This window comes from Takifugu flavidus, chromosome 1 (assembly GCF_003711565.1).
Source record: "Takifugu flavidus isolate HTHZ2018 chromosome 1, ASM371156v2, whole genome shotgun sequence".
In the NCBI taxonomy this organism is placed as follows: Eukaryota; Metazoa; Chordata; class Actinopteri; order Tetraodontiformes; family Tetraodontidae; genus Takifugu; species Takifugu flavidus.
In genome coordinates this window covers 12591222-12619033 of record NC_079520.1, presented here as the reverse complement: position 1 = coordinate 12619033, position 27812 = coordinate 12591222, and the positions used below count along the sequence as shown (strand labels likewise).

At 45.7% G+C, this 27812-nt stretch overlaps 3 protein-coding genes and 1 long non-coding RNA gene across 10 annotated transcripts; 3 read left to right on the top strand and 1 right to left on the bottom strand.

Moving 5' to 3' along the window:
- The first annotated feature begins 285 nt into the window (after positions 1-285).
- On the top strand, positions 286-11881 carry kpna3 (karyopherin alpha 3 (importin alpha 4)). Its single transcript, XM_057051570.1, has 17 exons — positions 286-668; positions 3114-3158; positions 4490-4579; positions 5375-5404; positions 5496-5548; positions 5628-5723; positions 6355-6440; positions 6805-6891; positions 6975-7144; positions 7382-7426; positions 7560-7691; positions 7819-7947; positions 8172-8276; positions 8498-8569; positions 8666-8828; positions 8941-9035; positions 9110-11881. Exons 1-17 carry the CDS (start codon positions 600-602, stop codon positions 9203-9205), a joined length of 1563 nt encoding a protein of 520 aa, XP_056907550.1. The 5' UTR covers positions 286-599; the 3' UTR covers positions 9206-11881.
- Positions 11882-13387: 1506 nt separating this feature from the next.
- Positions 13388-19711, top strand: rcbtb1 (regulator of chromosome condensation (RCC1) and BTB (POZ) domain containing protein 1). 3 transcript variants are annotated; one of them, XM_057051514.1, is made up of 12 exons: positions 13388-13524; positions 14290-14527; positions 15121-15271; positions 15360-15526; positions 15764-15922; positions 15994-16101; positions 16357-16499; positions 16978-17168; positions 17977-18103; positions 18182-18333; positions 18424-18554; positions 18661-19711. In XM_057051514.1, exons 2-12 carry the CDS (start codon positions 14357-14359, stop codon positions 18799-18801), a joined length of 1641 nt encoding a protein of 546 aa, XP_056907494.1. In that variant the 5' UTR covers positions 13388-13524; positions 14290-14356; the 3' UTR covers positions 18802-19711. The 3 variants fall into 3 exon arrangements, with proteins under 3 accessions (XP_056907494.1, XP_056907505.1, XP_056907514.1); XM_057051525.1 differs by having other exon boundaries at positions 13439-13576; XM_057051534.1 differs by lacking the exon at positions 13388-13524 and having other exon boundaries at positions 14395-14534.
- A 394-nt stretch (positions 19712-20105) lies between these two features.
- On the bottom strand, positions 20106-25535 carry phf11 (PHD finger protein 11). 5 transcript variants are annotated; one of them, XM_057051468.1, is made up of 14 exons: positions 24975-25535; positions 23650-23754; positions 23431-23564; positions 23308-23342; positions 23146-23219; positions 23036-23058; positions 22680-22768; positions 22527-22582; positions 22413-22426; positions 21872-22022; positions 21678-21768; positions 21170-21469; positions 21026-21097; positions 20106-20839 (listed from the first exon to the last, which is right to left on the bottom strand). In XM_057051468.1, the coding sequence occupies exons 1-14, from the start codon at positions 25461-25463 to the stop codon at positions 20763-20765; spliced, it is 1710 nt and encodes a 569-aa protein (XP_056907448.1). In that variant the 5' UTR covers positions 25464-25535; the 3' UTR covers positions 20106-20762. The 5 variants fall into 5 exon arrangements, with proteins under 5 accessions (XP_056907448.1, XP_056907455.1, XP_056907464.1 ...); XM_057051475.1 differs by having other exon boundaries at positions 22413-22423; XM_057051484.1 differs by having other exon boundaries at positions 22527-22546.
- A 127-nt stretch (positions 25536-25662) lies between these two features.
- LOC130536148 (uncharacterized) lies at positions 25663-27569 on the top strand. Its single transcript, XR_008953291.1, has 3 exons — positions 25663-25824; positions 27061-27125; positions 27266-27569. It is a non-coding gene; the product is annotated as an uncharacterized LOC130536148 (long non-coding RNA).
- Positions 27570-27812: the final 243 nt, after the last annotated feature.

Sequence of the window (27812 nt, the reverse complement as noted above, 5' to 3'; positions counted from 1 at the left end):
AATTAAATTGGGTCGAATGTTACCACCGTTACCCAACATCTGTCATGCAGGCGAAACGACCTATTTGATGAACGTTCTCAGTCATCAGGTCAAAGAGAACCTTTGGCTCCACATTATTACTCCCTCTAGTTGTTCCGCAGAACTTTCGCCTTTTCACCCAAGAGGCTTCTTCAGTTCTAAATCAACTCGCGGGACTCCCAGAAAACCTCGAAAAACGCAGCCCTTTTAGGTCTAATTCCACACCCCGGTGTGAATCGCTGTCATGTCCGGCGTGGATGCCGTGAAGAGCAGCCATCTTGGGCCGCTCGCTCCAACCACCGGGGGCTCCTCCACAAACCGAAACCTCCCCGACCCGAAGCCGCGCTTCGCCCGCGTCTCGGGCCTCGGGCGATGCGCATAACGCGCGTCGGAAGCGTCCGTGTGTGGGTTCGGTGACGAATCGCGGCCATAATAATCGCAGGCCGTCGGCCGTGGCTCCTCCCCCCGCCTCCTGTAACGTCCTCGGTCTCCCCCCTTCTCTCCGGAGCAGCAGCCAGAGCCGCAACACCGGAGCTGCCGCGCTCGTCTCACACAGGATCTCCCGAAGCGAAGCCTCAGCCATGGCAGAAAACGCCGGCTTGGAAAACCACCGCATCAAAAGCTTTAAAAACAAGGGACGCGATGTCGAGGTGAGCAAGCGCGCACAGGCGCCGGTGTTGGACGGACCAAACGTGGGTAGTTTTGATGTGGATAACGTTACATTCTGGCCTTGTTGGGGAGAGTCTGGCCCCGGCTGCAGTCATAAGCCCGCTAGTTAGCCAGCGAGCTAACGCTAGCGCCTTAAGTTCGCCATCGGAACTGCGTACCCGCCTAGCCTCAAACGCGTTGGTTTTCTCCCGCACGCCGGCATGTTTTAGCCATTTCAAAGTAAATGCTGACTGTAGTCGATGCGCAGTTAATGTTTGGGAAGAGATGGTACATCGCGTTCATGTCACAGAAATGAGGGCTGGCAGTGTAGCTGTCACTGCTAGCTGTTCAGACACCGGTTGGCAGCGAGCTTCGGCCTAGCCGGCACCATAATCTTGACTTTGGGTTGATTTACGCCACGAAGCCGCAAAGAAAGATCGCTGCCAACTGGTGACCGTTTCATAAACTTGATTAGAAAAACGTTAGTTCTGCGTTACAAAATCCACCCTAACTAAACACCGCCCCTCCTTGTTGCTAGCGCTGGTAGGCGAAGTGCTAACATGTAGTGTAATACCAGGTGAGCTAAACCCAGCTGCTAGCTAAGCCACCAAATGTTGCATGGCGACCTGTATTTATCACATACATATCATATGTATATCATATCATATATATCACATATATATAAATATATAAGTTGGGTCATCGTGCTGTTTTAATAGTCACATCTAAATGATGGCCTCATAAATCACATTAACTTAACGAGGATAATTGCGGCGTAATCCCCTGAAAAACGTCGTCACGATGTGACCCGTGCCTCTTTCAACATCTGGCTAATCGCGCATCTAATTTTAAATGTTCACGACAGCAATTCTCAGTAATGCTAACTGACGCCAGGAGCGAAGTAGTTGACATAAGATGGGTTCAGACACGCCAAAATAGGAGCTGATGGTGCCGGGGCGGCCGCCCTGTCGCTAACACCGACTGACACTTTATAGTTGCTTGTTGTGAAGCATGGAGACAGAATGATAAGCACATGGCCAACACACAGCAGGCCCGGCCAACTGCAGTTCTGATACTATTTCAGGCATCCTGGATGTCGGCCTCCCCACCGATGAGTCAGACTCCAGCAGCAATAATAACACTTTAGCCTCCTTTTTGTGCAGGACTGGAAGCCCCTGTGAGACTGTAACATCATTAGATCCTTTACTTTACAGAATAATCTGTTGTAGAGTATTATTAGTCTCTCTTTTCACCTGGGTGTCGTTTTGAAGGTCTCATCGTGTTGTGTTTGTATTTATCTTGGCTTTATCCTCATCTTAAAATAATTATTTGGTTAAGTAATGGCGTGTACAGTATTTAACCTAGTTTGGGTGCTTGTTATGTGGACATAGTTGTTCCACGCTAATGCTGAGACCCCTGGCTGCTAACATGGTTATTGCCATTACATTTTTGGTGAAAGGGTGATATGAGGAGGTGGAGCTGTTTGCTGGTGATGATTGTTCCTGTTTACAGGGATTCAGAGACCCCTCCATGTTTTGACATGGTGATTTTTAAGTGTTTTTGAAGGGAGTCGGGGCCAATTTAAATAGAAACGATGTGAAGCTTTGTGTCGCATTCATGCTTATTCTCTCAGAGCACGTGGGCTCAACGTGGTTATCCACAAGAACAACCGTCATCTTTTTTCTCCATAACTTGCAAAACCTTCCTAAGCAATCTGTCAATAGCTACTAGATAAATGAAAACGGCACTTCCTCCCAGTTCCCTTAGCATTAGCGTTAGCATTTTAGCAACAAGCGCCAGCAGCCGCGATGTTCCTGCTGCAGCTCAACAAATTGTGATTTTTATAGACAGAAACAATTCACCTGATTCAGGAAGGATGTCAAACACACCACAAGACGGCGCGCTTGCCTGCGAGCACAGATCTGCGCGGCGTTTATGCTGGAGCGTAGACGTATAGGCTCTTCAGTCGCTTCTGCAGACCCCCTCTAGGTCCCAACATGCTCCTCTGTTGGGGGGAAAGGGGGGGGGGGGTGATCCCCGTGGAAGTGTTCTCCAAATACAACATATTATTGTGTGGTTCGATTACAAATTGAATTACCGATACTCTTCCAGTCACAAGTGGTCCCGCTCTGGGCTCAGAGGCCTCCTGAGTTATGGCCGTCCCAGATTGCGCAAGAGGCTATTTAGGAAGGCAACATGAACCTCTTCAGCCAGTCACAAGATCCTGGTGCATCTCAGACTCTGGAGGGTGAACTAGAACCCCAGTGGTGACGGGAGATGACGTCATCCGCTTGTTTAACGGCCGTAGTTTGTATGTTTGGGGTGAACCCGAGGTCCGGCAGGTGGGTGGTGAGGCGGCGGAACCAGCATACCTGGAGATGGTTCTGTTCTGTTCCAGAATAAAGCCCAGACCTGCACAACTGACTCTCTCTCTTCTTGTGTTGCAGACTATGAGAAGACATCGGAATGAGGTGACGCTGGAGTTGAGGAAGGTGAGAACGTGACGCGGACGCACAACTAAGTCGTCGTACTTGGGAATCCCCAAAAGGCCGATTGAGCCGTTTTGTTGCTCTTCTGTAACTGGTTGTGTGTCGTAGATGTTTGGTGAAGCCCAAAAGAAGCTCCGCTGTGTCTCAGCGCTGTCGTCCGTCTGGGTTTTGGGCCTAAAAGTGTCCTTCAGAATGTTTTAACCCCCCATCTGAGCTCTGCAGCTCCATTTACGGGACGTTTCAGCTCTTTTCTGGCAGAACTCTCGTTATTTGCACGTGTTGCTGCCGTCGGCGCACGTGATCGTACGTGCGCGGCCAACGTCAGCCCTGAGCCAGCCGCTCCAGGGTGTCGCTACAATTAACTGAGCTGCACAGCCGGAGTCCACGCGTCACCTGATCAGTCCGAGCTCATCAGGCACGTGCACGTGCGCGACCCGCTGGGGCTGACACGGCTCTGGGGTTACAGAATTGTTCAGGGTCGCTCAAGTAATGGTCTGGGACAAGAGACCCACCTCTGGCTTCTCGGGTGTCCACGGTGATCTGGTTTATCCTGGGGGCGGTCATGTGATGGCAGCTCCACCAATCAGGGCACACAAACGTGCCTGATCAGGAACTAGAGGTTTTCCTTTCCTTTCTCTATGTTTTGGCCTTGGAAACCGCTGCATTATGGGGGTTGTATGCACGTGCACAGGTAGACGTCGTGGTTTTGAGGGCTGTGAAGTATAAACCATGTTTGAGGGCTTAATAAATGCCACAATCGTGTCTCGTAGACGTTTGAAGACGGAGCCCATCGTCCTCGCGGCGTCACGCACATCTCTGACCTCTAGATTTTCTGAAGAAAAGAAACTCTGGTTTGCAGAGAGGAAACGAGCGCATCCGCACCAGAACGCAGCGTCGGTGCGCAGCGCTGGGATGTTCTCAGTCTAGCACATTCCATTTGCTGGAGCAGAGCAGCATGAAACACACCAGTAGCTCAGATTAGTCATCAGTGACGCACATCAGCATGATACACAGGAATGTAGGGCAAGGGAATCTCCTCCTACCGCTGACTCAAATGCCCTGCAAGCTGCCGCGGTGTGTGTGTGTCTCTGTGTGTGTCTCTGTGTGTGTGTGTCTGAAGAGCAATAAAGTGCGGGGTTGAGAGTGTTGCGATGGCCTTTGTTTTAAAAGCAACGTCATGTTTGTGTCATGGTTCAGGCAGCAGGTGGCGGCTTCGCTCCTGACGGATCAGGAGGAACGGAGAGTTTGATGGGCTGCCACTGAGTTTCTGAACACTCGGATCAAACACTTTGATCTTGTCCCTCATTGCCTTTCTGTCATTCGTCCTCCCTCAGAACAAACGGGATGAACATCTACTGAAGAAGAGGAATGTCCCCCTGGAGGAGAATCTGGAGGACTCTGACGTGGACTCAGACTTCAAAGGAGTAAGAGAGTGTGTGTGTGTGTCCGTGTGTGTGTGTGTGTCCGTGCGTGCGTGTGTGTCCGTGTGTGTGTGTCCAGTCCTTTACTTGATACATTTTAAGTTTCAAAATACGCATTCTACTAGCAAAATGAGGACATTTTGGAAAATTAAGAGCATTTTAGCTGGTCCTCACAAATTTAATGTACTGTTTTGAGGGTTAAGGTTTAGGTTAGTTAGTTGTGATGGAGCTGGGTCATACATCGCTCACATCGGCCGTCACTCACAGCGCACGTGTGTTTCTGACGATTGTGACGACTACAGCTGAAGGACTGCCCGTCCACGGGAATGTATTATCTAAAGGATTTCTTAAACTTTGGCTCAAAAGGCTCCAGATAAACAGAATAAAGTCTTTCTGGTCAGCGGTCGAATGTCGAGGCGGCTCGGAGCCACTCAGAGTTGTTGTGACTCAACACTTCTGTGATAGTTGCACCAAAACAGGATAATTGTTGGTTCTCCTGTCTGATATTTAAGGTTTTCAAACCATTGTTGAACACCTTCATTTAAGAAGCAGATCATGTGATCACCACAGACGGATCAGCGTTCTGATGGAGAGACTCGCTAAATCAGCCGTTATTTCCTTTAAAAACAGCTCCATCAGGTATTATTGTGGCAGTTTTAGAGCGTGTAGCCTGTCAAATAAAGCAACGCCACCATTACCAGTTGTTTTCATCAGCAGGAAATTCAGAAGTGAACATGGTGTTTTCATATATGCATTTAACGGGAACTAATAATATTTCATCTGTTCCTCTTTTTGCAGCAAAACGATACTCTTGATGCCATCTTAATGGTGAGAGTTTGGACCTTTCAGTCCGTCTATTATCGGCTAAGAGGTCAGAAACGCAGCCATTCCGATGATTCCTGTTTTCTTGTCCCCACAGAATGCTACCAGTGAGAACCCTGTTGTCCAGCTCAGTGCTGTGCAGGCAGCCAGGTGGAGATACAGGAATAAATGCACAACGGCTGGTTTTGTGCGCAGGAAGAACGATACTAATATTTGGTTTCCCCCCTAGAAAACTGCTATCAAGTGACAGAAACCCCCCCATTGATGATTTGATAAAGTCTGGGATCCTGCCTATCTTAGTAAAATGCCTGGAGAGGAATGACAAGTAAGTCTCCTTCTAATAAAGCTTCTGTTTCCCGTGATGGCCACAATGAGCCGAGTATTTGATTTGTTAGGGCTGAGCCGTGATGGATTACTGACTGCTGAATCCAGTGGCCACAGAGGCCCTGTGTGCACCCAGTGTCCACACGTGGGAGTGTGTGGAGGCGTGGGGCAGTTGGCTGGGCTCAGCCCTGCCGGTGCCAAATATAACCGCATTCCTGTCCCCCAGAGCTCCAAATTCCCAGGACCTTGTGTTCTTGGGGGGGGGGTTGGGAAAGCACACAAGGAAAGGGGCATTTTTCGATCACGATTATGGGTCAATGTGTGACGTGATTGTCTAAGAATGTGTGTTCTGATGGGCCTTATCAGTGCTGTAGCAGATTGGGCTTCAAATGCATCTTTGTGACATATAAGAAGCTACCATCTGCCCTGAAACTGATACGTTTATAGACTATTGGACTCAGATGTAGTCAGGGCTCGGCTGAAATGACCACCATGATTTCACTAACACCATCACGACCCTTCATAAACCTTAAAGCTTAAATCAACTTGGTGTCTTAGTTGCGCTGGAGAAATGCAAAAGTGCCCGATTGAACATCAGAAAGGACTCTGAGTTTGTGTTTCCTCTCTTGCAGCCCTTCTCTCCAGTTTGAGGCAGCTTGGGCTCTGACTAACATCGCGTCTGGAACGTCAGCACAGACTCAGGCGGTGGTTAAATCCAGTATGTCCACCCCACATTTTGTCCTCCGCCACTCTGTCTGTGTGTTTCTGCCGTCTGTAAACGCCTGATTATTTTCCCCCAGATGCTGTCGGTTTCATTGTGTTTTTACTAGATAACGCTGCATTTTACCTTTGAAAATCCTGGATGTGCTGCTCTGTGCTAGAAGCACTTTCTTCCAGAAGATGAGACGGCCATCCTGATTCAGGAGCCCATTTTAAATCATGATACTTCCCTTCTCAAATGCTTCTTTTTCTTGCCCCTGTGACAGAGATGTGGGTCAGCGTTTGACTGGGCAGAGCATGGCTGCACAAGCTGTCTCCATGGACACATTTTGATGTGGCCTTGTCTCCCTCTCTGTGTCCAGATGCAGTGCCCCTATTCCTGCGACTGTTACAGTCTCCTCACCAGAACGTGTGTGAACAGGCTGTTTGGGCTTTAGGAAACATTATAGGTGAGTAGCTGCTCTCTCCTCCGTGTAGGCACAACAGCTTTAAGTCTCCGTTGACTCACGTGCACTCTGCTGGTGTTGGTCAGGTGACGGCCCTCAGTGCAGGGATTTTGTCATCTCTCTGGGCGTGGTCAAGCCCCTGCTGTCCTTTATCAGCCCCTCCATCCCGATTACCTTCCTTCGTAATGTCACCTGGGTTATCGTGAACCTCTGCCGCAACAAGGACCCGCCACCCCCCATGGAGACGGTGCAGGAGGTGGGTACACAGGTGCTCGTCTCTGGACCTGATGCGGCTGCCTCGCTCCTTGTGTCCCAACCAGTTTAGCCCCGCCTACCAGGGGGCTGGAAATCCCCCCAGTTTTTATTGGCATTTGAAATCTTGGTTTGATAACTAGTCCTTTTTTTTCTGACCTATTTTTTTTTCTTCATTTAAGCCAGCTAAATCATTGCCCACATTCAACCCACTCACAAGCTGCTTTCCCTCCCTCTGCAGATTCTGCCTGCCCTCTGTGTGCTAATATATCACAGCGATATTAATGTAAGTACCGGCAGTTATTGCGCCAGCAATGTTTCCTGTAAAAAGATCATTCCGGCATGATGATGATGTTGTTGTTGTTGTTGTTGTTTAAGAACCATTATTGAACGTGTTCTCACCGCATCTGTCTGCTCAGATCCTCGTCGACACAGTTTGGGCTCTGTCCTACCTGACAGATGGGGGCAACGAACAGATCCAAATGGTCATTGACTCTGGAGTCGTCCCAATTCTTGTGGCTCTCCTCAGTCACCAGGAGGTCAAAGTTCAGGTGAGGCCGCTGCATTGATGGGTTCAAGTTAGAATTGTGTCCATGGTTGAAAAGATGACATTTAAAAATGACGCCCACTTTAACCTCTGTCTTTTTTTTTTGCTAATTGGACACCTTCAAATGGCAGACAGCAGCTCTGAGGGCGGTGGGCAACATCGTGACTGGCACTGATGAGCAGACGCAGGTGGTTCTCAACTGTGATGTGCTCGCACAATTCCCCAATCTGCTGACACACCCTAAAGAAAAGATCAACAAGGTGTGTGTCACGTTTCATGCTATGGCTGTAGCTCGTTTTTGCCTTTTTTAACATGCATCGCTGAAGAGAAACGTGCTTCAAAACATACACTGCCAGTGGGAGAAACCACGAGAAACCTGTTCTGGCTGTGATGATGTCTTTATTTTCCCAAAAACACTAGCACCAGACAGTTTGTTTCTGAGGGAAGTCGCTGGGTTTGATCATGCGATGGCTTTTATTTGCAGGAAGCTGTTTGGTTCCTGTCCAACATTACAGCAGGAAACCAGCAGCAGGTCCAAGCTGTGATCAATGCTGGACTGATTCCAATGATCATCCAGCAACTGGCCAAGGTGTGTGTGGCGGCTTTACACTGTCATTATTCATTTTTACGTCTTCTCATAACACAAATGTTAAGTTTAATGCTGTTTGTAATGGTGTGGAGATGCAGAGACACATTCTTTCAGCTGCAGGCAGAGACGAAAACAGTTTTTGAGTTGACCTGAGGACTAAAGGCCACAGTGGTCTTGATATGTCTGTGTGCACATCTCAGTGGCCGGCCTTTTCTCTACAGGGGGACTTTGGCACTCAGAAGGAGGCAGCATGGGCCATCAGTAACCTCACCATCAGTGGGAGGAAAGACCAGGTGAGTGAGAACAGGAAGCCAGAAATCAGAGCAAAAGTGTTGGTGGTGAGGGGAGGTGCGTTCAGTTATGGCTGCGGTGTGCATGTGCATGTGCAGGTGCAGTTCCTGGTGGAGCAGGGCGTCATCCCGCCTTTCTGCAACCTGCTGTCGGTGAAAGACTCCCAGGTGGTGCAGGTCGTCCTGGACGGCTTGAAGAATATTCTCATCATGGCCGGAGATGAAGCCAGCAATATTGCAGAGATCATAGAGGAGTGTGGAGGTCCGTGTCTGCGGTACCGCTTTAGTGCCGTGCAATACGCCAGTCCCAGTTTAAATTATGTTCCTGGTTGAAGAACAAATCTCGACTTCAATGTCTGCTTGTGTGTTTCCAGGTTTGGAAAAGATAGAAAATCTGCAGCATCATGAGAATGAGGATATCTACAAATTAGCCTTTGAGATTATTGATCTGTACTTTTCAGGGGATGATGTGAGTATTTCACCAGTGGAAGCGTTTGTGTCGTTTTTGCCGGCATTCCTCTGACTGACATCTGTCCTCTACAGATTGATGAAGATCCCAACTTGATCCCAGACACACAAGGTGGGACCTTCAACTTTGATCCGGCCTCCAACATGCAGACAAAGGAATTCAATTTCTGAGATGTTTGGTTCAAGCGGCTGCTCGAGTACTCTAAAATCACCCCCAGACATTCATCCATCTCTCCTCCAACCTGGTACCGAAGGATTTACTTTGCGTCACGGCAAAATGAAAACTCCACTGAAGGATTTACTCACTCCTGCGTCTGCACATGGGGTGTTTTTTTTCCTTTCTTCTTTTTTTAACGTAATATTTTTAACGGTCATCCTTCGCTTTAACAACGGCAGCCCATAATGAGATCCTGTCAGCATCAGGCCCGTTACATTAGGAGGAATGCCAGTGTTCTCAGCCAGAGCTTCAACAACACCATTAAAATACAAACAGGATGAAGGATGAAGGGGCCTTTGTGGCAAGGTCGAATTGCCAAATGTCATTTTCTCATAAAGACAAAAAAACAAGCACATTTGAGTCACAAACATACACAATTTTTGACACTTAGAATTAGTGTGCATACTTCTGTTAGAAGCCATCATATCACTTGTGGGGAAGAAAATACTGCTGTTTGTTTGTGGGGGGTTTTTTTCTTTCTTTTTTTTGTGCTTTCCCTCCCCGGGATTGTTCTCCGGTGTTGCCTCACCCACGCACACACAAACAAAATCCACACAGCTCCACGTCTAGTAACACAGTTCCTTGATGGTCGGGCACCTCTATAACCCCCTTCTCCACCGAGTTTAAAGAGCCGGTCCCAGTGCTAAGCCATGATTAACCACGGATCCCCACTGCCCTCCCAGGACCGCCCTGGGGCAGTTGGAGGAGTGAAAGGGCTCTATGGCAAATGAGGACTCCGTGGCAAACTGACTGATGGGATTTCTGACTCGATGACGTCACTTTTTGGTGACCCTTATTGAATTTTCAATCTTAATCTTTTTTTTTTTTTTTTTTAAATCATTAGTAATGTGAATAAATTATGTCTTTCTTCCAGTGCATTTCACCTGTAACTGTCTGCATCTAAAAAACAGCAACAGCAGATTTGGGCTTTTATTGATCTGGGTAAGTGTCCGAAAAGGACCCGCCTTTAGGTGAGGTAGGATGTACTTGGGAAGAAGAGGATCCTTAGCTGTAGCATTTGCCCCCCCCTCCAACATTTTGCCCATATCTGCAGCCAGAAATTGGTCCCATCCAATCAAGTGGACTTGTTGATTCCCAAACCCCCTCGAATGTGAACCTTTGAAAAGGGGATTTCATTTGAAATCAAAATAGTAAAACGCCTCAAGTTTAAAAACTCAGCCTGGAATGTTTCAGACCTGACGATTATTTCCATTTTTTTCCCAATTCTCCAAAGTTTTTTTTTTTTTTTTTTTTGGTGACTCTTCTTTTTAGGTTGCAACTTTTTCTGAATCTGTGGAGTTTCCACACTTTTTTTGTTCTTCAGTCTTATGCACACATCTGAGGGGCACAGCGATGTCTCCCTCCAGAATGGGACCTTTACTATTGAAGACTACGCTGATGTGAGGAGTCCAGGTCCCGACCTTTACAGTACTTGCCTACTTTTGACGAGGAGGTCACATGTCATCAGTCAATTTGAATAATTGTACAAAAATGTAATGTGTGTCCCTCCTTGCCGCCTAATGAATATATTTACATAAAGCCTGTACAAAGCTGCTGCAGCTGACAGTCATTGGATGGACAATAACTGTCAACGATGGCTGGGGAGGGGTTCTGTTTTGTTTTTGAAGCAATATTTCATTGTGTTTATTTTTGACTTGCATATGTATAGTGATGACATGCAGATAAATTGGGACTGGCTTTTTCTCTCTCTGCTCTATGTTGCGGTGACGGGACGCGTTCTCTCTACCGTCCCACGTTTTTTGGCGTGCGGGATTGGGTCTGAGGTGTGAGACTTTGAACCCAACCTTCACCCAGGTCTTGGAAGACTTTGTGATCTACTAGTTGGCTGCTAACTACTGAGAGTGGATCAGAGCTGGGTGAGGGGGGGTGTGGGGGGGAAAGGTCACACTAGGGTTTTAATTACCAGCTAGGGCTGTGATGAGCAGCTCAGACTTGATTTTTGGGACTAGTTGTTTTATTACTGAACAAAATTATCAAGAGGGTGTACAGTCAAAAGAACTAGCCGACTAGACCGAGCCACTTTAAAGATTTACAATTTTGTTGCCTTGTATCTGAATTGGATACAAGCTTATGTTTGTCGCAAGATTTTTACTTGCTAATGAAAAGTTGTTTTAAATAAAATAATAGGAGAAAAGCAACAGACAGCGTTTTGGCCTCTGATTGTTTATATCTTTTTATAAAATTTAGATTCAATTCTTCTCTTTAAGGTGGCTCATTGATGCTTTCAACTCTTGTGCATATTAAAGACAAGAATGAGTTGAAAATCATTGTGCCTTTTGTTTTTCATTTCAACTAAAACCGGGTTTGATTCAACAGGAAACGGTTTGAGGAACTGGAGATGTGTGGCCCCCCTGTTGTTTGCCACTGGAACCATCAGTGCTGCTCTTTGCTGTGGAGACTCACTGCTCCCCTCCAATATTATTCACTGAACACTGTAATGCAGAATCTGTCATGCTCATGACCTCCCTCCTCTCCTGATCACCAAAAACCATCGTTACCGTATTTGCGTTATGGGATTTTTGTTTTTTTTCCCTCATCTCACCCTCAGGACATGATCTGTGTTTCTGATCCTAACCAAAATAAACTTGCTGTTTAGCTGTTGGATCCTCTGTGCTTATGAGTGTTGTGATTCATACATACAGGAGCTCTAGAGCAGAAGAAGCTTCCAGCAGATCTCCTTAAATAGTATTTTTGAGGTAGTTGTGGTTTTGACACTTCCATGGCCCATGCTGCCTCCAAGAGGATTGCGTTTGCTCCGTAATCGCACTCTGCTAAATGTGGACTGCACTTTTTATTGGAATTGATTTGCCTTGAGGTGAAAACATATATCCTTATATAATAGGGATTGGTGGATCTGACGTTTTCAGTCTCGGCAATGCTGGAGCTGAGTGTTTGTGTCGTCTGCCGGGGAGGAAGAAGGATGCGTTATAATACTGTTATAAACTTAGAAACGCCTCAAAAATTAAAGTACGCTTATGACAAATGGGGACAAAACACAAAGGCAGTAATAGGAGTAATGTGAGGGATGGCGATGCGGCTGTGGTACATCTTTCAGTGTTGGCTGAGCTGCATCTCTATAATAAACATTTTCTGCTTGTGAAGAGCTCTGTTTTCTGAAACACTTTTCAGGAAATGATTGACTTGACTGAAATGTCGGGTCTCCACATCAAAGTTTGACCTAGATGTAGGACTGCGTGGTTGTCTGAGAAGCAAATTTAGGGCAACTTTGGAAGCAGCAATTGACCACATGCTGCACAGTCATGGAAGTCAGAGGTCCTTTTGCTTTGGAAGATCACTTGATATGGTCAAGCACACAGTAGGACACCACAGAGCTCCAGAACCTAGAAGTGAGGTGGATTAGGTTTGAGTAGCTCTGTTTTTCTTCTAGTGTATCTTTCTGTGTATGTGTGTTTAGGCATAGACATCAAAATAGGTCCATAACACTCATAACAATTAAAACTCAAAGGGTGTGTGTGTGCGCGTGTGCGCAAGAGAGAGCTGCTCACCTAAGAAAGCTTTTATATTTGCAGTATAAAATTTAAAAAGAAAACAAAAAACCACTCAAAAGCAAACAGGAACTTGCACAATGAGGTTGGTTAATCTTGTCCTCCACAAAAAAAGATCAGGTGTAGCAGGGATAGTTACTGATCATTAAAGAGAACTAAAAGGCACATTTATCACTTTTATAACATTTGGAATTGTTTGAGTAAGATTCCACTGAAGGATTGTTGGCTGAGGTGGCAGATTATGGACTATGGTTCTGTTTACAGAATCAAGGTACTTGGAGAGAAAGAGAGAGAGAGGGATCTAAATTGGCTGGATTTATAGTTTTGAATATTTTAGTGGAAATCAATCATCAAATCCCCTTATACATAACGCCATCTTGTCTTATGACATATAGATCAATTAATCTAGTAAAAATACATCAAAGAGGGCAGGCATGCAATTTGTCAGCTGGCAAAACAAATATTCGGATAAAAAATTAATTAGAGGAACTGGGAAATTCCTGTTTGGAGATTTTGGAAACTATCAGTATGAGTGAAGTAATTCTACACCATATCTTCACGCTCCCTCGATACATAATGCAAAAACAAAAGCAATCGATCCACTCTGCAATCGATTAGTCACGACTTGTACCACGTGACATTGTTTTTCTTCCCATTTCCGGAAAAAGCGTCGCAGTGAAAGTGAAAACAGGATCCTCCTCAACAGGCAGCTGCTGCTTCTAGTGACGGATAAACAGGTTTACCAGGTGGGATTCATAGAAACTGGGTTCTTTCCTTTACCACTTGTGTTGTTCGAAGGTAACATTTGTAAGCCTTTGCCAATTAGCTTAGTAGGACTTTCCCCGCGGATGAGTCTAGCATCAACTCGCTTAACGTGTTGGTTCACTGGACAATTTGCTGAATAATGCGTTTGTGACAATGGAAACCAGCAGTGCACTCGGCAGATAGCGAAGATTGTGGGCTTTCCCCCCGTATTTAACATGTTTGTACACTTTACAGGCTAGACTTTAGTGTTAGCAGCGCTGTTACAACACTATGTAACAGCATTTCCTCGTAATACTGCTAATCCTTAGTGCCCCTTAAGCTGCTGCTTCTGTCAGTGTTTTATTGAGAATCCAACAGCGTGCGTGTGTGAACTAGTTCCCATGTTTTAATTTAATTAATTTTTGATCTTTTGTGTTCGAGAATGGTTTGCATTAACTCGTTGCCGCTGATCACTGTCAGAAAACTGATTTCCAGTTTATTATCAGTCCATTGACAGCCTTTTTGTACCAAGGGTTGGCAGGTGAATCCACAGTTTTATGGTACAGAAAACATGAATGGTGAAGCTAATCCTGGTCATGTTGAGTTTTAGTTGCTTGACTCACAAGTATTATATCCAGAAATCCTTTAGATCATTCAAATATTGTAATGTCAGCCTCTTCAGATGTAACGTATGTATGTTACTATGTGAAAGTATTGCTCTAGGGATGCCTCCTGATTGTGTGTCTCTTTAAATTCCTTCTCAACAGTAACTTCAGCAGTGGCATCTTTGAGGGTCTCTCTTCTCGTCGCTACCATGCCCATGGACTGAGCTTCATGTCCTTCACCCCATCCTTCACACAGACCTGCACTGTTTCCATCATGGTGGACTTAACCAAATGGCCTCTCTTCAGCCTGATGAGTCCTCAGGAGCTGTCCACCATCCGCAAAGCCTATGTGTTTGGAACCTCAGCCAACGAGGCCATCTACATCACCAGTGATGATGAGGTCAGAGGTAACTTTAGTACTAATTGCTTTAGTACAAAGATATTTAATTTTGTTTTAAATTCTGGCATTGTGAAATCTTTATTAATCCTATTAAATTGATACAATTAATCATAAAGTGGATTTGTGGAAAAATAGAAGGGGTGCAGCTAAATGCAGTCATCTTTTTCAGATAGGCCCGTACTTATGGAAATAATCTTATACCCTCTTGATATATTCATACGCAATAACCCGATATCACTTCTTCAGTTTCATGAGGAACATACAGACATGCATTCGTCTGTCGTCTTTTTTTAAAATAATGCTCAGCAGCTTTCTAGATATGTTCAATTTGCCTACTTCCCAACGAACCTATTTCACTATGCAAATCTGACAAAATAAACTGAAGATCAGTCGTCCCGCCACGGTCCTTCACCTTCCCGTGGCAGTGATGGGGGACGGGACGTCTAACCAGCACTACAAGAACCGCTGTTGATGCTTGTGTGTTTGGAATGTGACCTGTTACCTACTCTGCTGACAGGGGCTGCTTATCCCTGCTAATCACTGATCCGTGGCGTGTGCTCCGCCTGGTTTGTCCCTCTGCTCTTCACACTCAGGTGTACGCGTTGGGACTCAACTGTAGTAACTGTCTGGGGACAGGGGACAGCCAGTGCACCATTGTGCCCAAAAAGGTGGACATTTTGAGCGGCAGGAAAGTGGTCAGCCTCAGCTACGGCAGCGGCCCCCACATCCTGCTGGCCACCGAAGGTAGCAGCGCCAAACGTTTAATCCTTTTCTTCACATTTGGATTAAATTGGATTAGGAGCTGCAAAATGGCCTGTTCTTAATTATTCAGATGGAGAGCTGTTTGCCTGGGGACATAACGGTTACAGCCAGCTGGGAAATGGGACGACCAACCAAGGAGTGGCTCCGGTGCTCGTCTCTGCTACCCTGCTCAACAGGAAGGTGACAGAAGTGGCGTGTGGCTCTCACCATTCGATGGCTCTGACTGACTCTGGAGAAGTGAGTAGCACGTTTTGCTTCCGGGGGGAGACCCTGAATCTGTCCAAACCACTGCACAAATGGGAAGAGAGCTGCAGTTGCTAAGTAAATGGGAACAAACCATGCGTTTAAAGTGTAGAATCTTCACTGCCTTCCTTTATTTGATAGCAGTTACAGCAGCTTTTAAGCGGGTGACGTTTTCCTCGTTATTTTTGAATGCCTGTTGTCCCCTCTCACTTTAAATGTCCTGTCTGCCAGGTGTACGCGTGGGGCTACAATAACTGTGGTCAGGTGGGTTCGGGCTCCACAGCCAACCAGCCCACGCCCCGCCGGGTGTCCAGCTGCCTGCAGAACAGAGTGGCTGTCAGCATCGTGTGCGGTCAGACCTCGTCCCTGGCAGTGGTGGACAATGGAGAGGTGAGCCTACCAACAACACTTTATTTTCTCCTGCTGCCACTGTGCTCATGCCATCTCCATGCGCTCCGCAGGTGTATGGGTGGGGCTACAATGGCAACGGCCAGCTGGGACTCGGAAATAATGGGAATCAGCTCACTCCCTGTCGCCTCGTAGCTCTTCAGGGCTTATGTGTGCAGCAGGTATGGGATCCCCACTGGTGTCTAGTTATATGTAATATATATAAGAAGATCAGAGAGATGGTAGATCAGCATTACATTTTGGTTTAGTCACACAGAATCTGGGTTCATATTAGAAAGAGAATATTAACAAGCGAAAGCCAAAAGAGCTGAGTGTCTTCTCAAGAATACAGTTTGTTTGAGTTTGCTGTTCAAATTTGAAGTATGAAATACTTGATTGGCCATAGAATCTATCTTCTATTTACCCTTTTCTTTCAGGTGGTGTCAGGCTACGCTCACTCCTTGGCGCTAACGGACGAGGGGCTGCTTTATGCTTGGGGGGCCAACACTTACGGACAGCTGGGCACCGGAAACAAGAGCAACCAGCTGAGCCCAGTTCAGATTATGACCGAGAAAGAGAGGTGAGCAGCATCGCCACAGACCTGCTGACCCCCATAATACACCCGGATATGTTGACGTGTTCCGTCTGCGCTTCGAAACGGCAGCGGAGGCCGTTGGGATCCATGCGTGTGTCCCCTGGCTGCAGCTCTGTTCCCTTCCAACTGCACCGAGAAGTGAGCCCTTTGTCATACAACCTTTATATTGTATGACAAAATTAACCCCAATACACAATTAATAATCAGGAAATTCAACACTCGCGTGCAAACAGTGGAAATTGCCATTTTAGAGTCACCAAAATCTGAAAGAAAGGGTATGAAGTTTTTCATTTGGTAGTAATATTGTGCGATTGTACATGAGCCTCAGCGTGCAGCACCACGAGGACACAGCCAGCGGACGCAGACGGTGGACGGCGTGGACACGCTCTGTGTCCGGGGCGTTATCGGGGTGAGCGCTTTCAGCTTTACACCACTTTATTCTCTGCTCTGACTTCTGTTAAAGGATCGTGGAGATCGCTGCCTGTCACTCCACACACACGTCAGCCGCTAAGACCCAGAGTGGTCAGGTGTACATGTGGGGCCAGTGCAGGGGCCAGTCCATCATCCTCCCCTACCTCACACACTTTGGCTGCACCGACGACGTCTTTGCCTGCTTCGCCAACCCCTCGGTTATGTGGAGGCTTCTCTCTGTAGGTATGGCTACTGTCCTCAGTGAGGTTGCTTTTGCCACGTTTTGTGCCCAACCTCTAAATTTAGTTCCTTTTTTCACATGTTGTTGTGCTGCAGCCTTGTGCTGAATCCTCTCACCAATCTAGGTGCAAAGGTTAACTGATGTTTAACCTCAGACACACACTTTGATAACCATCTTCAGGTGTGGGAACCTTTAACCTTCCTTCTCAATCCTGTGTTGGGTTTCAGGACTGTGGACCGTGTTAGTGTTTCTTCATTACCAGTTTTCCAAATGCTGCTGCGTGGTTTCTAACTTACCACATCAAAATGTGATTATTCAGCCTCGTCTCTAGTTTTTATTGCCTCCCTGTGTGTGTTGAGATAGATTTTAGGTTTTTGAAGCATTCGTTGTCTAATTTACTCTTTAATTCTTTATTTTATTTTTCTTTTAAGCCTTTTAATCTCTCTTATTCTTGAGTTCCACCATGCAAAGCACTTTGATCACTGGATCTTGTCAAGGACTATATAAACAAATATTGATGACCGATTTGGTTTCTTTGACCTCGTGATCACCCTGAGTCCAGCTCTCAGCACATTACACACACGCTTCTTGGTGGCTTTTGTCCCAGACGGTGGTGTGCAGACACGAGGCTTCATAACAAACAGCCATCGTGTGTTTATATGACCCAGATTAGTCGAGGACACGTCAGTGACACGAGAACCCGCCAACAGACAGAATCAGCAACTGTATTATTAAAATCACTCCACGATCCAGGTCACCTAAAGTAGCTGCTCGCCGAAGGCCATGTCACGCAGCGCTGTCTTCCTCCAGATTACGACGACTACCTGACCGTCGCTCAGTCCCTGAAGAAAGAGTTTGACAATCCCGAGACGGCCGACCTCAAGTTCTGCGTCGACGGCAAATACATCTACGTCCACAAAGCAGTGTTAAAAATCAGGTCGGAGGTCGACTCTGCTGGTTTGTGCGTTCTGATGGGCTGTAGAAGAGCTAAAACCTGTGGTCTGTTCTGGCGCAGATGCGAACACTTCAGATCCATGTTCCAGTCCCACTGGAATGAGGACTTGAAGGAGGTGATTGAAATAGACCAGTTCTCCTTCCCGGTGTACCGGTCTTTCCTGGAGTTCCTTTACACGGACAACGTGGAACTGCCTCCCGAGGATGCTATTGGTCAGAACCACACGCACACAGCTGCCCTTCACCGATGGCCGTGTTAACGGAGTACAAGCGCTCACCACCTTCCTGTCTCTGCACCACCAGGGCTGCTGGATCTGGCCACGTCCTACTGCGAGAACCGCCTGAAGCGGCTCTGCCAGCACATCATAAAGCGGGGCATCACCGTTGACAACGCCTTCTCCCTGCTGTCTGCCGCCGTGCGCTACGATGCAGAGGTCAGTCCGCGTCGCTCGCTCCGCTGCAGCGTTGTGCCGACTGAACGAGGCGTTTCACCCCTCCGCGTTGCTGTTCTCATGCTAACCACGTGCTCCTGTGATCCAGGACCTGGAGGAGTTCTGCTTCAAGTTTTGCGTGAATCACCTGACCGAGGTGACGCAGACGGCTGCTTTCTGGCAGATCGATGGGAACCTGCTCAAAGACTTCATATGCCGAGCGAGCCGCTGCGGCGCCTTCAGGAACTGACTCTGACGGGCTCAGACCCGAAGACGGAGAGGCCGGCGACGCTGCTCAGTGACTCGAAGGTTAAACCTGTTTACTTCACTTTAGATCATCGCCATCGGCAACAGGTGTCAGGTTAGAGGATTGAGTAGCTTTTTACATACGTTCAGGGCAGCAGTTTGCGTTAGTCTACGAAACAAACTTCAATACTACGCCTTTTTCTACTAACCCGGAATGATTCCTTCCAGGTTCTGAATACAGCCTGGTTTGCTTTCCTCTAATAAACTGACCAAGATCTTTGTTTGCACTTCTATAGAAGACATTAGTGTCCCCTGTGAGACAAATGCATCAGTTTTGATGCCCACTCTGGAATCAGGGATTTTTCGAGCGATAAGAGGCGCGTGCACTTGTAGTTGGCAGGCCAGGGGTATTTTTGTAGACTTGCTATTGACTCGTATAGTCAACATTTAGTTGAATAAGTCATCTGAATTCAGACTCAGTCTTTGTGGCTCCCAGCTCTGCAGGTTTGTACCATGAGCCAAAAACGGGGACTCAGCAATTACAAATGTGAAAGCTCGCATCCACTGAACTCTGCTGGGTGAAAGTATTCTAATACGCAGCTGCGTCAGGTAGAAAAACGCTTCTTTTTGTCTACTTTTGCTTCTTTCGCTGTGGCAGGATTTAGAGTTTACACTGAGGCGCGACAGGAAGCAGGAGCCTCATCTGCTTGGACCCGGACATTTTACCCACATTACAACATGGTTGTTTGTGAAATGAAAAGTTTTACAATGTAATTATTTACAAAGTCGTTAAGCTGATGTGAGAACTTTGGAGAAGATACTCACTTTTTTAAAAATGACATCTGTGGATTCATTCTGAGTGCCAGTGGAATTTGTGACCTTTGCATAAACATGAATAAAGATTTGTGATATTCTCTTTTTTTATTACTTCTACTCAGGTAAAAACAAATATTCTTAAAAAAAAAACAACATAAAATTTCTTAAGCGGTTAATGAAAAGAAAGCAACCCCCCGGAGTGATTTAAAGACCTGTGAAGACTCAGCGGATCAGATCTGCGGTGCAGCAACAGAGAAGGTTTGAACACTTCTAGATTTGAGGCAGAACATCCAAAAGTTGTGCCAAAATGACCCTAACCCTCTAGCATAGAACATGAACCCCCCCCAGAGGTGAAACACTGAAATCGTTGGCAATTCAATACTTACATTAAAAAAGGACAAGTGTAAAAACTAATTCAGTTTCCCTACAGGGATGAATAAAGTAAATTAAATTAAAAAAGCTACAGTGTGTGTGTGACATAACAGAATGACACATGCTGTATATTTTTATTTATCTAAAACATAGATATTTTAAGCGTGGCCACAAGCTGCGCAGGCTATTAACTGACCAGCTGAGGTGAATACAGAGCTGTACACAGCGTACATGATATCAGATCTGCCCACAGATACGGAGCCGAGACGATGAAGAAAGGCGTCAATCTGGGTGAGATGACACGGATTACCTCCTTCCCTTCCCGTCCAGCTCCGGATGGAGTTATTGTGTAATTGTCCTCAGAATGATTGGCTCACCTCTGCTCTTACGGATGTGCAGTCATGTGACGCGGAGCTCAGGTTTGCTGCCTACTGTACACAGAGCTAATGTTTTGCTAGTCCCAAAGCTAAGGCGCTGACTTTACCTGATGCCATCACATCGAGCACATTCCAGAACGGAAGACATGCCAGTCTACGACTGGTAACGTGATACATTCTTTTTGCTTATGCAGTAAACTCATAGTGGAAAGACATTGCTCCCACTGCGATCTGTGCTTCACAGAAATGGTAAAGGATGGGCTAATACTGTCCAGGTGTTATTGTGGTTAGTTCTTTTATCTGTTTTATCGTTTTCCAATTTAAAACAATATATTTATAAAGAGGATACATCAAATATGAACAATAGTGAAACTAAAACTAAAAACCGGACGTCCCTGACTCATCTCTTAAGTGTTGAGAGGATCTGCTTCATAGCTGCAACAACTTTACAAACCTCCATCTGTTTCCTTTGTATCTCTGGAAAAAAAACAAAAAAAAACAGACGGTTGTTTAGATAAGGAAAATATTATAAATATATCTGAGAGGCAAAACACACTGAAACAAACATCACTTGTTCCTGTCTTATCATCCACAACTCAAACAACGTCATCATGTGTCGCTATATCTCCTTTGTGGAGGTCAAAGGTTAAAAGCAAACGCCACCTTCATTCTGCTTGTTCACAAGATGCTCCAGTTTCCCAGAAGCCTCCATCACCAACAGAGCAAGGTCATAATCTGTGGAGAGGAGGACGCGTCTTCAGCAGATGTGATCAGAGTCTAAACCCAGTATCCTGCCTGGTCACTCACCCTCCTGGCTGGCCCGGTCCTGCTGAATCCTGTCGGCCATGTCGCTCATCTCCTGAAAGAACCCAGAGAAGATGGCTTTGGTGCAGCCTGCTTCATTACAGCTTTTCCAGAAGCTGGCAGAGTCGATGCTGGGCTCTAGAGCCGTGCAGGAGGAGACGGAGGCGACAGGTGGAGACGAGACGGGGTGCGGGGGCGAGGTAGAAACACCGGGAACTTCGGCGTGGCTGGGCAGAGGCGCGGACGCCACAGCGGTGGGTGAAGCAGGAAGGTAGACGGGGCTGGGCTCCTCCTTGCTGTGCACTAAAGGACAGAAAGGAACGACGGCTCCTTTAACAGCTCTAAAATGAGTGGTGTGGACAGACAGAGACGTGCACAGCAAGGAGGAGCTTTTAAGAAGTTTATGTTCAGATTATGTTTAAATCTTAGGCAGCTTCCAATCCTGCTGATTATATGCCAAATATAACATCTGTGGATTGATGCCAAGGGCGGCGAGCTAAAAGGATTCTACCATTAACTTTGACCACCATCGCCTTGGTTACACTGGTTTGTGTCCCCACATTTGTTGCCATGGCGGGGTCTAAGCTCGACCGGCCGGGTTCCTGAGAGGAATCAGACATGTCAGATCAGTGAAATGGACATTTTTAATCATCGGTCAAACGCCGCAGCAGCGCGATTAAAGAGCGAGGAGCTCTGAATACACACCGGTGGCGTTTCATCGGAGCTCGATATCCTACGGAGACGTGCTGCCGGAGACGAGAAGGAACCGTTTCCACTCTGGCTCTGCATCCATCCATCTCCACCCAGAGTCTGATGGAATGCACCTGCAGAACCTTTGAGATCCTCCATGGCGTTCCTGTGAACGCAGAAATCAAGAGGCGATTTATCAGCGTTAATATTTCCCGTCTTACCCTGCGGACGGGACGCAAGGGTGTCAAACGTCTGTTTACGTCAAGAGTTCTGTGTGTCGAGGGTGGCTGCGTCACAAACATCACAGGTTTTGCCGTCCCTGAAGGGACATTTGGCTCTGATAAAATGCTGATCAACCCTCCGAATGTCCAGCACATGGCGTAGTCAGACAAACACTGTCCCCAGTAGCTCAATATTTAGAACTATGAGCAGTTCGTGTCTCGAGAAAATGTATATTTATGTACATTCATATATTGGCTTAGAACACAGAATCCAGTACATTCTGGGTTGGGAAACATGTCTGCGACCCTCTGCTGCTGCTTATCTGTGGTCTTACCTTGCTTCTGGCTGCTGGTGAGAAGGGAGAATAAGAGAAGGGACAATTGTGTTTATTAATATCTCCTTTTGCACAGCGTTCAATGATCTGCCTACACTCAAAGATGAAACCTACCTGGGGCTCTTCATCTTCATCTATATCAGTTTCCAAAGGGGCAAATATTGACAGATCTACAAACAAATCCCAGCGTTCTTTACTTCAGATTTTTTATACACCTGACTTCAGATTTTTTCAACCCCCCCCACCCGGTTCTGGTGTGCCGTTCACCTGAATCTGAAGAATCCTCCAGGGCGTTTGCCAAAGCCTTACAGTTCTCAGAGTTTAAAAACAGGCGTTTGGATGAAGGTTCTGGGTGACTGGGACAGAAGATAATCTGACATTAAAAATCACAATTATAACATGTTTTATGGAAAGGCTAAATCCCTGAATGTGAACTGATCCAACTACACACGCCTGTAAATGTGTGTAAAACAGGGTAAAAACTTAAAAATAGGTAAACATTTATTTTTTTCTGTCTGCAAACTCAACATTTAGTGTTGAGTCCAAGCAGTTCCCACAACTATAACTGAAAGAGGTGCTATGTCAACTTGGTCACACCAGCATTCCAACCATCATTTCCTTACTTGGGAGAGCCGACCGTCCGTTTCTGTCGGAAAAGCAGAGGTGGCATGATTGTAGCAAATGAAGTGTAATTAAATGTTGTGAGCTTAATTACTCTCAACAGCCTGCAAACCTTGGAAGGTCCTGCTTGACAGGGACTTTGGTCTGAAGCACTGGGAGAGGAACCATTGGTGGAGGTGCCGTTTCCTGCAAACGGGGATTAAAATAGAACTTTTTAATGATTTTTTTTAAATCTTGGGAAGGAGAAACATTCTGTTCATCTGTCCCTTCTGACCTGTAGTCTTTGAATGGTGCTGGGGACAATAAAGTCTGAAAGATTAAAAAAATAGACATGAGTTTCCATTTGAAGACCAAATTTAAAAACCAACTATTAGGCTAGAGGTGAACTCTGACGAACATATATCTTCCTTGTTCTGTCTCTTCAATCGTCTTGGCTCCGTTCTCCACAGCACAGGGGTAGTGGTAGGACCTCTTGCAGCGTCTTACTTCGCATCCTGCCGTGGCGCCTTTTTTCTTGCATTTGCAGCACATCTCCAGAAAACACACGTGCACACACACCACTCAGTTTTTAGCATGCGACTGGCAGATTGCGTCTCTTGAAATCAACAGTCTTTACCAGCTTTTTCCCACGTTTCACCTCCTCCAACACGTCCTTCACCGAGAAGCCAAACAGATCGTCAAACTCTGGACTATTTTCACAGCAAAGGCCGGAAGCAAACAGCTGCCAAACAGATAAAAGCTGAGTCAGGAGTAAAAATTAAACATGGAAGGGTCAAGAATAAGACCAAAAGCAATCAAAGTTCAAGAAGAGTGAAATAAAGTCAGTAGTTGTTCCTGCTGGTGTTGTTTAATAATGGGGCTGATTGAAAGGTCTCTAGTCTTCAAGGTCATCTTTAAAAAGGTTGTTCTATGATAATAATCTATGTTTAATATCTCGGCTGACAAAAATCCGAAGTTTCATTGACGTGAATACACTTCCATTAGATTTGTTCAATCTCAGCTTTTCTGGCGTCTCCGTCCTCCCTCAACGAGGCGCCAACATTTCAAATCTCAGCCAGATGAGGAGATCCAAACATGAAAGCTCACATTTGGAGGATATTTACCAGACAATTCTGATGAGCTACCACATTTTCCTTCGACGATAATGTTCCAGTGTTCTCTGTCTCGTCGGGCCGGTGACAAAGTACACAAGTCATTTTGTTAACTAATCCCGAAAATACCAAAAGTAAAATGATCTAAATATATATATATAAATACCAAAAATAATAATAATACAAAAGAATGCAGCGGTTCCTGTGTTTTGGCGACTTCCTGACTTGGTGCAGAAACGCTCTTCCTGCCGCTTTCGCTGAAACGTAACCAACCCTCGGGTTGCCAGGTTTTAACTCCACTATCCTCCACTCCCTCCCAACATTCTATCAAATGGATATTTTTAAAACAACGATCGTGATTCTTCTTCACGGTTTCCTTTTAAACATCATTACATTGCTGATTCTGTTGTGATCGCCGAGTTTGCTCCGGCTCCATTTTCTGAGAAAGTCCAAATCTTTTATTACAGTCGGAAACGTTTGAAATCTTCACCCAGTTGAAGACAGAGGACCGTCTACTGTGCTCTTCTGGTCAGAAGCAGCACCGGTTTCATTCATTTGTTACTGATAAACCCATGGACATTGTTTTATAATACCTGCGTAGTATACTGTATTATTCTGTGAGGATTTTCGGAGCGGTGCACCAGCAGGAAGAGCAAGCGTAAAGCGGTCCTTCATGGGCTTGTGGCCTGGCATTTTCTTCTGTGATGAAGGTATGGCGAGGCATCTTTTTCAAAAAAAGGCCCCTCTCATCACAATTAAAAACTTGCAGTGCAACGTAGCCTTCATCAATCACCAATTGTTTGAATCTTTGCACACATTCTGCAGCCGCCTTGTGGTCAGCGCTACATACCTCACCATGGCGAAGAACGGAGTAAATTCCAGTCCTCCTCCTGAACTTCTCGAACCACCCCCGCGATGCTTTGAACTCCTGGGTTCGTTCTTGCACCGAGGTTCCCTGAGCTGCAGCCTCCGTCACCAGGTTATTATAGATGGCGGTTGCCTTTTTGCAAATGATAGCCCCGGTCATTATGTCACCAGCGATCTCTTTCTCCTTTATCCACACGAGTAACAACCTTTCCATCTCATCATTCACTGCCGACCTCCTCTTCGAAATCACAGAGAGTCCTTTGGAAGGAGTCGCAGCTTTTAGGACTTCCTTTTGTTTTAGTACCGAGCAGATCGTCGATGCATTACGGCCATATTCTTTGGCGATATCAACCAAACGCATCCCCCTTTCATGCTTTTCTATGATTTCTTGCTTCGTTTGTATGGACAAAAAAGCTCTCCTTTTCTTCTTTTCTTCTTTTTCACTTTTCTCCACCACTTTCCTGGGGTCCATAGCGAATAAAAGTTAAACGAAGACGACGCTGGGATAAACACATGTACCTGTACAGATTGATGTCCCTCCTAGCTAATAGGATGACAGGAAATAGGGCGCTAGCCAATGGGATGACAGGAAATGCTGGGCGACAGCCAATGGCAGAGCAGCTACAAGCATGTTTACATTCGCTAAACTCCGCGAGCTTCCGGCAGCAGCGGTAGCGTATTTTTGCCTTTCGTATCCTGAGATTTCTTTCGTAACAAGAGGAAATCTTTTACCGTTGTCGTAACCTGAGGCCCCACTGTATTTAGAATAGAGAAAATATGACCAACCTGGCAACCAACCCGGAGACTTTCAGTTTCGTATTTCCGTAAAACAGGTTGGTTAGGTTTGGGTTCTTTGGAAACAGCACTGGAAACGGCTTGTCGTCTTATAATCAAACACATCCATAGTTCATTTGTTGATTACCTTGAGAAAGATTTTCCAGCACATTGCAGGTGATCAAAACCTTTACCGTAGTATCGCAATCAAAAGCAGGGAAACTACAGTTATTATTTAATTACCTGTGGATGGAACAGTAACGAAGGAGATTTGATACTCACACTCTTCATCAAAATCTTCTTTATTTTTTAAAAATGATTTTTTTTACTTGGATAGGCAACGTTCCACCACATACTGTACATCTATTACAGCAAGAACAGAAAAGGATGGAAGCAGAAATGCGTCCACTGTCTTTCCAGGACCAGTTGAAACAATAACGCAACAAGGCAGCATCTCCTCAAACATCCAAAACAACACATAAAGGACAAAAATGGGTCGGTGTCCGAGAGCACAATTACTGGAGAATGAAATCTGATCTGACATGCTCAGTCCATTTGGTCCTTTTGTTGTAAACTGTTTCTTTTTTCAACTCTGAAGGGAAAAGATAACTTCTCCATGGCTTAAATCCTGGAAATGATCAGGCCATTCATCAGTAGTGGTTGGTTCTACTTTTGAACCACATTCATGTGACGATCTCTTGATGATCCATGGCTCTCGTCCCAGGTCTTATTGCCAGACACTCCAAAAAATATGGAAGTGGACGGCTTCTTTAGACCCTGCAGGACTCCCTCCATGTGTTTGACCTGGTTGAGAACATTGTAACCGGCATATTTCCTCCCAGCTCTCCTATATGATCATTACCTTTACTTCCCTTTCCCATTTCTTCCTTCTGTACTCTCTATTTGCTTGTTTGGATAATAATAGGCATGATATCATTTAGAGATAAATTGGTATCCTGATCTGTGTAATAATAATAATAATAAAAATAAATCCTTGCATGAACCCTGACTCACCTTTAAAACTCTTCTAAATAGTGTAAATAACTGATGTTCTTCTCTACACAAAATCCTTGTAATGCACATTTGTAATGCAACTATAAACACAATCCATAGGTTCAAAAGTAGGTTTTTAGTTAACCTGTGTATATAGGCCACTCATTTAGGTGGAAAACAATAACTTTCTGATCCAGAATATCACCAATCTGAAAGTTTCATTTGTATGTTTATATTGACAAGTTCTAACCTCTGTGCGTCTCTCAGCATTAGCAGACACGCTGTCTCCATCTTGTTTATAGGGTGTGCCAACCAATACCAACCATAGACTACTCCAGACCTCTCAAACTCCTAAATATCTGGACACGTATGTATCTGATGCTTTGCTGGGAAATAAAGGAAGAAAGTTGTGCAAGTGTGCTGCATTTCACGGCAGGTTCCATTTCCTGTGATGGAAACCCCCAGTTATTTAACTTTTACCTGAACACTCACTCTGTTTCCACACAGGAGTCCCATACTGGCACACGGTTCACACACGGTTGCAGCGTGCCCTTCAGAAGCCACTTCTCTCCACAGATATCAACACATTCAGGAAAAATCGTTGTACTGTTACATGATCCGTTACCATTTGTCCAGTTGTGCATTTCTGCAGAGAAAGGGCGTAAAAACCCCAACCTGTGCTTTCTGACGCTATTCCTCCAGGCGTAACGGAATGTCTGATTACCGGTATTCCCCGATCTCAGAGCTTAACTTACAATTACTCTTTCAGTGGTCGATATAAAAACTATTAAAAATTTATATTTCAAAAGGATTCAACAGGTTTTGTTTGTTTAAACCCAAATTTGGCAGCAGAGTTTGTTTATTTAAGGTTGTCTCATGCACGAGGATTTTCTTGTAATTCAAACCAATTTACAACTATATTCGTTCTTTTCGATGCCATTCAGCAAAACCAGCAAGAGCACTTTCGAGTAGATAAATAGTTTGGAACGAGCAATAGTTGGTTGTGAATGTTTTCTGGTTGCTTTTATGCTGAAGAGACGACAGACGACTTGTT